At 37.5% G+C, this 12,826-nt stretch overlaps 1 protein-coding gene across 1 annotated transcript in view; it reads right to left on the bottom strand.

Moving 5' to 3' along the window:
* The window catches only part of plcg1 (phospholipase C, gamma 1), an 86,065-nt gene that overhangs the window by 48,852 nt on the left and 24,387 nt on the right, over positions 1-12,826 (bottom strand). The window contains 5 exon segments of the mRNA XM_073823799.1: positions 1,948-2,049; positions 7,683-7,752; positions 8,043-8,065; positions 8,544-8,627; positions 12,548-12,632. Coding sequence (XP_073679900.1) covers positions 1,948-2,049; positions 7,683-7,752; positions 8,043-8,065; positions 8,544-8,627; positions 12,548-12,632 — 364 coding nt within the window.

The following is a 12,826-nucleotide window of genomic DNA, read 5'->3' as shown; positions in this document are numbered from 1 at the left end:
TTCTTGATACGCTATAGAAAAGGTGCGCGCTGCGCAGTTGCGCTCTCTTTATTAAAACACCTGCGCTGCTGCTGATGCCGCGGCTCTGACTCCACTTGTTTACAAAGAAGAGCCAGGCTTGCTCCAAATAGTTTGGATCATTTGCGGCTGAACAAGGCGAACATCATAGATCATCAAAAAACTATTTGCAAAAGATGTCGTCTAGGTTCTCTCGAAAGGAGGAAACACATCAAACTTAAAACACCTCAAAGACCGACTCCAGGATCAAATAAAAGATTTCAAGTAAGGTAAGTTTCATTTTAATTTCATATTTAGAGCATTGTTGCGTATTTTAATTTGAATGTCAGACTGAAATAAACATCACCGTTTGTGTAGTGAATCGTTAGCATAAGCGCGGCTAACGCTAATATGCTGGGCTTTAATGAATTTGAAACAACGCTCCTATAACTTTTGTTAGAGTAATAAAAAAATAAGGACATTACTATTTTTTACACACAAATGACCCGTGTATCCAAAATATGTGTGTTAGAGAATGTACAAATGTGAAGTTAATTTATGTCCTTAATATCAGTCTGTCAGAAAACGTTCTTGGCTGGATAACTCTAGCAGGTTTAAAAAGCTTATTAATAATAAATATGAATGCAGTTTGGATTGAATAAAAGTACAATCAAATAAAGCACGTTTTATTCCCCGTTTAGTTTGGTAATACTTTACAATAACATCAAATTCATGCATCATATTCTAACATAATCTTAAAGTAAGTAAAGAATATATTTTTACAACATTAATTCATGTTTGTGAATGTTATTTAATACAAACACATGATCATTCATGTTTGTTCATGTTTAACAGATTAACATGATTTTATGCATTAGTAAATGTTGAAATTAGCCTAACCTCACGAAGAATAATTGCCATGTAACTACTGTTTATTGTTAGGCAATGCTATCTAACTAATGAAAATTGTAAAGTGTTTTGAATAGTGCAGTTTTCATCTGTGATAGACACTGGTCTTAATATATGTGTAAGCTGAGGTTTGTTGTTTACTGAAAATTCATATTTTTGCTGGTGTCAATGATCTAATGTCACATCTGGTCAGACTTAGCACACTGCTTTACTTAAGTATATTATTTTTTCTTTTTACAGTTGCAGAAGATCATGAAAGACCCCAGCGAACTCTAAAACAGACAACAGTTGCAGATGTTTTTCCGCAGCAGCAGAAATATGACAAAAAGTTTTGGGTGAAGCTTGTTTACATTTTTTATGCCTGTAATTTATTTAGATGTTATTTAACTACTAAAATGTTTACAATCCTTGAAATACTTTTTTAACCTGTGGAAAAACTAACAACATTTTACATAAGTATAAAGAATTTTTTTTACAAAGTTTTTTTTGTACATTTTATTTTTGCTTAACTTTATTAATAAAAAATAGTGTGTTGCTCAATTAATTAATGTTGTGTTTTGCTTTGGTACCGAAATTGGTACCGAGAACCGTGGATTTTCAGTGGTATTGGTACCGAATACTGAAATTTTGGTACCGTGACAACACTAACGCAAAGTTTAACAAGTTTATTTAGACTACTAAATAAGACATGGAGGTGCATGTTTCTGGTCTTTTTCAACAAATTAAAAATGTATATAAAATGAATGTTTCAATATGAACACGATATAATAAATATAAGCTACATCTTCATGTACGCTCAATGCATATACCTCATTTAATTAGTTCTGTTAAACCGATTCAAAGCAACTAATTAAGGTCAGAAAGAGGCGGATTATGCATATCAAACAAAGATCTGAGGTCACACAGCACTGCCGTACAGCAGGAAGTGGTCATGTGGGTAATGCGTGGTGCTTGCAACTGCACAGTTATGGGTTTCATTCCCAGAGAACTTAAATGTCTACCCAGAATGCTCTAGCAACTTTATGGGTATGTAAGTCTCACCTCGTCTTGATGAAAGTATGGCTGCTCGATCTCTCGTAGAGGATCCTTCAGGTAGTGGAACATGAACTCCTGCACCTTGTTGTTGTCTGTAGCCCAGAGCTCCTGAAGACACAAACACAACAACATGTGTGACATAGGAGCACGGGTAGCAATAGCCAAAAATACATTGTATGGGCAAAAATCATTAGCATATTAAGTAAAGATCATGTTCCATTAAGATATTTTGTAAATTTCCTACCATAAATATCAAAAATTCACTTTTGATTAGTAATATGCATTGCTAAGAACTTAATTTGGACAACTTTAAATTTCCTTCATGATTAGTAAGCTGATAGCATGTTTCAAACATAACTAGTTGCTAGCATGTTTCCAACATGTTTCTAGCATGATTAACAATTTGCTAGCATGTTTCTAAGCTGACTAACAAGTTGTTAGCATGTTTCTAGCATGGTTAACAAGTTGCTTGCATGTTTTTAGCATGATTAACAAGTTGCTAACATGTTTCTAGCCTGACTAACAAGTTGCTAACATGCTTCTAGCATGATTAACAAGTTGCTAACATGTTTCTAGGCTGACTAACAAGTTGTTAGCATGATTTTAACATGATTAACAAGTTTCTAACATGTTTCCAGCATTATTAACAAGTTGCTAGCATGTTTCTAGGCTGACTAGAAAGTTGCTAGCACGTATCTAACATGATTAACAAATTGCTAGCACATTTTTAACATGTTTCCGTCATGATTAGTAAGCTGATAGCATGTTTCAAACATGATTAGAAAGTTGCTAGCATGTTTCTAGGCTGACTAACAAGTTGCTAACATGTTTCTAGCCTGACTAACAAGTTGTTAGCACGTTTTTAACATGATTAATACGTTTCTATCATGTTTCCAGCATAATTAACAAGTTGCTAGCATGTTTCTAACATGATTAACAAGTTGCTAACGTTTCTAGTATGATTAGCACATTATTTACATGGCTGACAACTAGCATGCATCTAGCATGATTAACAAGCTACTAGCATGTTGTTAGCATGATTAAAGGTTGTATCAGCGATTTCTAGCCTGAAACAAAGTGTCAAATTCAGCTGAGCTTTCTTCACGATCCGTTCGCTGCCTGCCCCATAAATTGTCTGTGAAAAAACCGCGTCTCTCTGGTCAGCCTAGGGTCCGAGATATGCCAAAAAAACAATCGGCACTACCAACCTTTCCACAGATAAACAAACAGTGTTCCAACCAATCAGCATCAGGGGTTTGGTGTTGTGGACTTTCGCTCCGCCTCCCTCACATCCCTGCACCAGTAGGAAAGTCCACAACACCAAACCCCTGACGCTGATTGGTTGGAACACTGTTTGTTTATCTGTGGAAAGGTTGGTATATCTCGGACCCTAGGCTGACCAGAGAGACGCGGTTTTTTCACAGACAATTTATGGGGCAAGCAGCGAGCGGATCGTGAAGAAAGGTCAGCTGAAATTGACACTATGTTTTAGGCTAGAAATCGCTGATACAACCTTTAACATGTTTCTAACATTATCATCAAGTTGCTAGCACGTTTTTAACATGTTTCCATCATGATTAGTAAGCTGATAGCATGTTTTTAAATATGATTAGCAAGTTGCTAGCATGTTTTCAATGTGTTTCTAGCATGATTAACAAGTTGCTAGCACGTTTCTAGGCTGACTAGCAAGTTGCTAACATGATTAACAAGTTGTTAACATTTCTAGCATGATTAGCATGACATTAACATGACTGACAAGTTACTACCCTGCTGAAAAAAAAACTGCGAAAACCAGCCTAGGCTGGTTGGCTGGTTTTAGCTGGTTTAAGCTGGAAGTAGCTGGTTTTAGCTGGTGGTTTCCCAGTCTGACCAGCTAAGACCAGCCTGGAAAAGTGGCCAAAACCCCTCTAAAACCAGCCTGCCGCCCAGCTATGACCAGCTAAAAGCAGCCAACCAGCCTAGGCTGGTTTTAGCCGTTTTTTTCACCAGGGTAGCATGTTTCTAGCATGATTAACAAGTTACTAGCATGATTGTAGTTGCTAGACTAAATCATAGATATATATATACGTAGATGCCTCATTAGCGACTGTTTCTATGGGGTGTTATACGTAAGCCGTCCGCCATTTTGCAGCGGTCCACTTGACGTCATTCACCCATAGATCTATGTACTTGACCACAGTAATCACTGAATATTCGAAATGCCACAGTCCTGCACAGCTGTTGGTCTGCAAACCTACAGTACGGTGAATGACGTCAAGTGGACCGTTCCAATATGGCGGACGCATCTACATGCTTGGAGCGGTCCAATGGGGTATCGACGTATATACATCTATGGGTTAGTTAAATAGATTAGAAATATTAGATAGAATGGAAGTTTGAATGGATTAGAAATAGTACACTGAAGGGAAGCTTTATTTAGTCTCAAGCAGAGCCATATAAAAAGAGAGTTGCGACACTCCCATAGGCTTCCATTAGCCTGGCTATCACCAGACCACGTTATGACTTCGTCATGATTCGTGGTCTGGGAACCACATGTTCATTTTCTCGTATTTGAGGCGTGGTTTACGAATGCCAAGAGCCGTTTATTGGGCGATACGAATGTCTATCAAATGCGCCTGTGCGTAGCTCATAGCCAATCGTTTCAATTATACTGGATGACGTATGTAGAGCGAACGCCTAAGGGGCCGTTCACATGTCGCGCCTAAAAACGCGTGGAAAACGCTAGGCGCGCCGCTTTCTTCCTTGTCAACAAAGCGCTCAGGCGCTTGCGCTCCGGAAGCGTCTGCCGTTTCTAAGCAACCATCAGCTGCGCTCTAGCTCCAAGCTGCGGTGCGCTTGCGACATTCTGAAAAGTTGAGATGTTTTTATCTCGATGCGGTGCGGACGCGCCCGGAAAAAACGAGCGCGTCGCACCGCGTGCGCGTCGCGACCGCGTCGCTTCCAAAATGCGCGCGCAAGCCGCGCGTCTCCATTTGAAATACTTGCGCGCGCAAAAGACGCTTCATGTGAACGGCCCCTAATAGGTTCTAATGTCATTTGTCGCGTCGGGTCACGCCGCTCGCGTCCGGTGTAGACACGAAAGATAACCGCGGCTGCTGCCGTGCTGGATCCATAGTAACAAACTGCTTCGGTGAGTCGCATAGAAGGCGTCATCGTCTTGCTGCTCCCTCCCCGTTCTGTGATTGGTTCCCTATCTTAGGTGAAAATTAGGTCCATGGTTTCCAGACTGACTAGAAGCGTGAATAAAATCGCGCTGCGCAAGGCAGTATGGGGACACCCAGGCTAGGCTTCCATAGGAACTGAGGAATGCGGAAGTAAAGCGTGTCATGGAGCGGTCAATAGTTCCAAACAACCAATAGGCTGTATGCACGGCGGTGAATGACGTACTTCCGGTGGAATATAAGGATGCTGGATTACTTCCGTTCCGGCGCGATTGTAGAGTGTTGTGTACTATTTTTTCTAATAACTTGTATTGTCTTCTATACTACGGTAACGTTAGTCACAAAAACAGACTCCACTCATATTGTTGATGCTTATTTGCTTTATTATATTAAATAAACATATAAAATGACATCTAAACGTATGAAAGTATCTTTTCAAAGACGGGAGGACAGCCCCTCTAGCCACCACTGCTGTGTGCCGCAGTGTACAGCATCTGCTAAATTTAACACTTTTCTAAGTTTCCACGCGTTTCCTAAAGAATGTGTGATTATAAAACCAACTTTGCCGCCTTGTATCTCCATTACCACTGTTTCAGCTATAATTAGCAGTGATAATGCAGTGCTATTCATCTGTCGTAGAACTGCATTACATTTTTTATTCTTATTATTTTGTACAATAATCATCCATACTAGCTAAGATAACAGCTGTGGTTATCCAAGCTGAACAGTGGTAACGTTAGAAAAGTAAAAACTGAACTGGACTGAACATGTCCAACAGAACTTTGAACGTCACTTTTAAGCTACTCTACTCTCAGTTGGTGTGGAGTCTCTGCTTTCCTCATAGAGCGGTAGCAGTGAGCGTTCACTGAGATCTCATTTGTGGCCCTGATTTTACCTGACACTTTCAGACAAAATTACAAACACGCCTGCTGCTGGACGAATCGTAAAAAAATAATAGCAGTTCAGTTCAGGCGGTTCAGGTTAGCCGAATTTACCTTCATAATTGCACAGATACGAAGACACATAAAACTTGAAACCTTTCTCAAGTTTGCTCTGTGGCGTTGTACTGCACATCAGTGATTGTACATTTGGGCAACTCTTGCAAACACCGAGTAAAATTCGTCGACTCTGCCATAATCGCGTTTTTCTCCGCTTCAAACCTCTCCAACCGGAAACGGAATAGCAGCCTTGCGTCAAACGCGGAAGTACGCGTGCATAGAGCCTATAGCTCCTCCATTGAAGCCCATTCATTTCGGCGCTTCTCAAGCACAGTCGCAAGTATATTGAAGAAATTACTGCATTTCTTTACATTTTAACGCATCAGTTGACCTCTCGAAAAACTGGCCAATAGTGGTGTTTTATGAAGCGTGTTATAGTTAATGTTTATCGTTAAAAAATAAACAGTTAAACTGTAAATGCAGCTGGATAACGTGAGAAACACCGTAATAGCGACCATAACCAGATACTAGTAGTCATATTTTTATGTTTTTAGTATTTCTGCAATCTTTCTCTCACTGTAGGAGGTTGAATAAGTTTCAGTAAAGACTGCATTCAAGAAACACGATAAAAATGTATGCTGAATGCAATTCGTTGCCTTGTGTTTTTTTAAACATTATTTTCATCTTTTCTATTATGTTAAATGCCATTTTTGCTTGCCTTTTATAATATTCACTTATGTTGTATATTTGAATATCATAAAACAAGAGTAAATTACTTTTTTATTTATTTAACATTAAATCGTTAAATCGAAACATACTGTATAAAAAAAGAGTGTTTGATCATGTCCAAATACACATGCAGATGTATTTAACCTTAAATATTACACTAACTGTAATATAAATGCTATATTAGAAAATGTTATCTTTTAAATGGTCAGGATCATTATTGCACATATTAAGTACAAAAAAACCTCCTCAAAATATTTACTAAATAGAACTTAACTATATATATTACAGTTATTTAATTGAATAAAAGTTACACTTAAGGTGTTTGGTCACATTTGACTGCCAAAGAGTATGAGAACATATTAATTATGTCTCTTTATCACTCCCCAGAATAAAATGCGATTGTAAAGCGTATTCAGAGAAGTTATCAATACACAATCAATGCACATTATGTGTTAATAATTACTCGAAATTGCTGCAAATATAGTAAAACTGCTGTCTATCCTATTTAACTCCATTCAAACACATTGACAGCGCGGAGCTGTTTGGAACTATTGAGAGCTCTATGAACCACGTGACCGTGCGGCGGCGAGATCAAAGCGTGTCGCAACTCTCTTTTTATATGGCTCTGGTCTCAAGGGATTCTGGCAGTTTAAATTTGAATTTTGACAGTTGGAGTTTGAATAGTGTTGGCTCATTTGAACATTCTGTCAATGTAAGTCTATCGGATTTTGATGAATTTTAATCTTCAATTTTATGAAAACTATAAGTCAGATAAGTCTGAAAAGATATAGTACACCAAGTATGATCAGTCTGAAGAGCTGGGCTGGGTTTGGTGGTTCTAGCTTGAAAGTTCTAGGATGAGTAGCGTTCAGAAATTTAGTCTAAGAAGAAGAAGCCAACTTAAATATCTAACCTTCTGATGTTCAATCATGAAGTTCTGGAAGTCCTCCAGTGAGATCTTCAGCTCAGGTCTCTCAATAAGCCTGTAAGAAAAGCACAGATCAGTGTTACAGCATCATGTACGCAAACCCAAGAGATGTTCTGAGATGTCAGATGAATTAAATAGTTTTCCCTCAGAATTGCTTGATAGAAACATCCATAAAGCTTCCAAGAAATCCCAATGAATTTAATCAACTCTACATTGTGTATCCCATTCTGTTTATGTCTAAATTAATCATATTATGAATGTTTAATGAGTTGTAAATGCTTTATGTGATCTGAAAATACTTCAAGCTTGAGAAAGTAAGATAAAGTGAATGAATGAAGTGAATACCTCTGCAGCAGTTGAATCTCCATCTACAAAAACAACAGAACAAACGCTGATTATGTGAGTAATACAATTAATACCTGATGTACTGTAAATACACACATTTCACAACCACTACAGGCCTGGAGCTCTAAACCCCAACCATATATAGACACTAATGAACTGATGAGATATCAAACATCCACAAGTGATTCAATCTACAAAGGGAAACAAACACACACACACACACACACACACACACACACACACACACACACACACACAGAGCGCTTTAAGTGCAGGGGTCATCAGTGCCACGTCTGTGTGTGCGCTTGAGTGTGGGCTAATGGCTTTTAGCCGATGGATCTTGCGGCTTTTTAAAAGGGCGAGTATTGACGTGAAGGCCATTTGAGAAGCGGGGCAAACGGGGACGACTGATGGGGTTTAAGTGGCTCTGAGGAGGGCTTCACCTCTTGCCCTGCTCCACCAAAATATAAATAACACACACAAAATGGATGTGTAACTTACTGATTTCTGTGCGTCAAACATCAGGCTGCGGTACAACTGTGCGAAATGACTATATGATACATCTCCATTCCTCAGCTCTCCATCCTAACAGAGATAATACATTAAAAAATACAATTAATAATACATTTACAACAGAAAAAGTAGTATGATACACTTTTCCTGAAATTACTAATGTACTGTTAATCAGGGTTAGTACAGATACTGTAAAATTAAATTCTAGAACTTTCAAGGGCTTTTCAAGCACTGCTTTTTAGATTTAGATCTTACTTAAACAATTTTGTCTCTTCCAAAAAAAAAAAATTATATATATATATATATATATATATATATTTAAATAAAAAGATGCTAATAAAACAAAATGGAAAAATAAGCCACATCTGATTTTCTTAAGGGATTTGTGTATACGTTCTTTCTTTCTTCGTTTTGTTTTTGCAAATCCACTCTGAAGTCTGGAACTGAATCAAATGAGTCGCGAACCCACACCGAAGTCTTGATCTGAATCAAATAATTTCCAGTCCATGCTTTGGAGTCCTGATCGGAATAGTTATTTGTGAACCATAATTTCAGATCAGAACTTCACAAATTTAATTCGAGAAATGATTCACAAACCCTTTCCTATCTAAATCAAATTTGTCACGATACGTGTTCCGAAGTCCGGAACTGATTCAAATGATTTGTGAGCCCACACCAAAGTCCCGATCTGAATCAAATAATTTGCGGTCCACGCTCCAAAGTCCTGATCCAAGTATTGATTTGTAAACCATAATTTCAGATTGGATCAAATCATTTGATCTGAATCATTCAATTTGAGAAATGAGTCCGACCCATTCCGATCTGAATCAAATGACTGGCGAAACCACACAGAAGTTCCGATCTGAATCAAATGATTTGCGATACATGATTTGAAGTCCTGATCTGAATTAGATGATTCGTTATACATGATTTGAAGTCCTGATCTGAATCAGATGATTTGCGATACATGATTTGAAGTCCTGATCTGAATCAGATGATTTGCGATACATGATTTGAAGTCCTGATCTGAATCAAATGGTTTGTGATACATGATTTGAAGTCCTGATCTGAATCAGATGATTCGTTATACATGATTTGAAGTCCTGATCTGAATCAGATGATTTGTGATACATGATTTGAAGTCCTGATCTGAATCAGATGATTTGCAATACATGATTTGAAGTCCTGATCTGAATCAGATGATTTGCGATACATGATTTGAAGTCCTGATCTGAATCAAATGGTTTGTGATACATGATTTGAAGTCCTGATCTGAATCAGATGATTCGTTATACATGATTTGAAGTCCTGATCTGAATCAGATGATTTGTGATACATGATTTGAAGTCCTGATCTGAATCAGATGATTTGCAATACATGATTTGAAGTCCTGATCTGAATCAAATGGTTTGTGATACATGATTTGAAGTCCTGATCTGAATCAGACGATTCGCTATACATGATTTGAAGTCCTGATCTGAATCAAATGGTTTGTGATACATGATTTGAAGTCCTGATCTGAATCAGACGATTCGCTATACATGATTTGAAGTCCTGATCTGAATCAAATGGTTTGAAGTCCTGATCTGAATCAGATGATTTGCGATACATGATTTGAAGTCCTGATCTGATTCAGATGATTTGTGATACATGATTTGAAGTCCTGATCTGAATCAGATGATTTGAAGTCCTGATCTGAATCAGATGATTTGTGATACATGATTTGAAGTCCTGATCTGAATCAAATGGTTTGTGATACATGATTTGAAGTCCTGATCTGAATCAATTGGTTTGTGATACATGATTTGAAGTCCTGATCTGAATCAGACGATTCGCTATACATGATTTGAAGTCCTGATCTGAATCAAATGCTTTGTGATACATGATTTGAAGTCCTGATCTGAATCAAATGGTTTGTGATACATGATTTGAAGTCCTGATCTGAATCAGACGATTCGCTATACATTATTTGAAGTCCTGATCTGAATCAAATGGTTTGAAGTCCTGATCTGAATCAGATGATTTGTGATACATGATTTGAAGTCCTGATCTGAATCAGATGATTTGCGATACATGATTTGAAGTCCTGATCTGAATCAGATGATTTGCGATACATGATTTGAAGTCCTGATCTGATTCAGATGATTTGTGATACATGATTTGAAGTCCTGATCTGAATCAGATGATTTGTGATACATGATTTGAAGTCCTGATCTGAATCAGATGATTTGTGATACATGATTTGAAGTCCTGATCTGAATCAAATGGTTTGTGATACATGATTTGAAGTCCTGATCTGAATCAAATGGTTTGTGATACATGATTTGAAGTCCTGATCTGAATCAGATGATTTGTGATACATGATTTGAAGTCCTGATCTGAATCAATTGGTTTGTGATACATGATTTGAAGTCCTGATCTGAATCAGACGATTCGCTATACATGATTTGAAGTCCTGATCTGAATCAAATGGTTTGTGATACATGATTTGAAGTCCTGATCTGAATCAAATGGTTTGTGATACATGATTTGAAGTCCTGATCTGAATCAATTGGTTTGTGATACATGATTTGAAGTCCTGATCTGAATCAGACGATTCGCTATACATGATTTGAAGTCCTGATCTGAATCAGATGATTTGTGATACATGATTTGAAGTCCTGATCTGAAATCAATTGGTTTGTGATACATGATTTGAAGTCCTGATCTGAATCAGACGATTCGCTATACATGATTTGAAGTCCTGATCTGAATCAAATGGTTTGAAGTCCTGATCTGAATCAGATGATTTGCGATACATGATTTGAAGTCCTGATCTGAATCAGATGATTTGTGATACATGATTTGAAGTCCTGATCTGAATCAGATGATTTGTGATACATGATTTGAAGTCCTGATCTGAATCAGATGATTTGTGATACATGATTTGAAGTCCTGATCTGAATCAAATGGTTTGTGATACATGATTTGAAGTCCTGATCTGAATCAATTGGTTTGTGATACATGATTTGAAGTCCTGATCTGAATCAAATGGTTTGCGATACATGATTTGAAGTCCTGATCTGAATCAAATGGTTTGTGATACATGATTTGAAGTCCTGATCTGAATCAATTGGTTTGTGATACATGATTTGAAGTCCTGATCTGAATCAGACGATTCGCTATACGTGATTTGAAGTCCTGATCTGAATCAAATGGTTTGAAGTCCTGATCTGAATCAGACGATTCGCTATACGTGATTTGAAGTCCTGATCTGAATCAGATGATTTGTGATACATGATTTGAAGTCCTGATCTGAATCAAATGGTTTGCGATACATGATTTGAAGTCCTGATCTGAATCAAATGGTTTGTGATACATGATTTGAAGTCCTGATCTGAATCAATTGGTTTGTGATACATGATTTGAAGTCCTGATCTGAATCAGACGATTCGCTATACGTGATTTGAAGTCCTGATCTGAATCAAATGGTTTGAAGTCCTGATCTGAATCAGATGATTTGCGATACATGATTTGAAGTCCCGATCTGAATCAAATGGTTTGCGATACATGATTTGAAGTCCCGACCTGAATCAAATGATTTGCTAACTCACTCCAAAGTCCTGCTTTAAATGAAATGATTCGAGATGCATGATTTGAAGTCCCAATCTAAAACAAATGAGTTGCGATACAAGGTACGATTGGAGTGCTTCGAAACAATTTCAATCAACTTATTTGTTTACATGATTCAGAGTTTCGAAAAACTGAATGGCTTTTTTAATTTGATCTGGCTTTTGCTAGTGAATCGCTTGAATTTTAAAAAGTCATGTACTTTAAGCTCCATGTACGAACCCTGGTTAATACACAGACAAAACAACTACAGAATATCCAGTGTAATGTAACTGCAGTTAACAGTGTAATAAACCATGTAGTATAATAAACAGACTCTACACAATAAGCTATTAATTCTGCAGTAATATGAGAAACTGTGTATGCAGAAGTGGGTTTGTTACCGGAAGTTTCTCTCGTAAGAACCTCATATTGGGAACTCTGTAGTTGACCTGGCACAGCATACTTTTCAGATCCTTACAGGAAATTCTGCAAACCAACACAAAACTTTTGGGAATGTGCTTATAAATCTGCTTCACACCAGACGTCAACAGCAGGTTTATGAGGAAGTTCAGCACTGTTAGCCTTTTCATCAGTCGGGTTTATTCCTCTCGTGTGTTTTTCAGAAAATAATAAAAACATTTATTACTTTAAAAAAAATAAGGCAATGTTAACCTGACAGA

This window comes from Garra rufa, chromosome 18, assembly GCF_049309525.1.
Source record: "Garra rufa chromosome 18, GarRuf1.0, whole genome shotgun sequence".
NCBI lineage: Eukaryota > Metazoa > Chordata > Actinopteri > Cypriniformes > Cyprinidae > Garra > Garra rufa.
The sequence above is the reverse complement of the archived record's forward strand: the minus strand, read 5'-3'. Positions and strand labels throughout refer to the sequence as shown.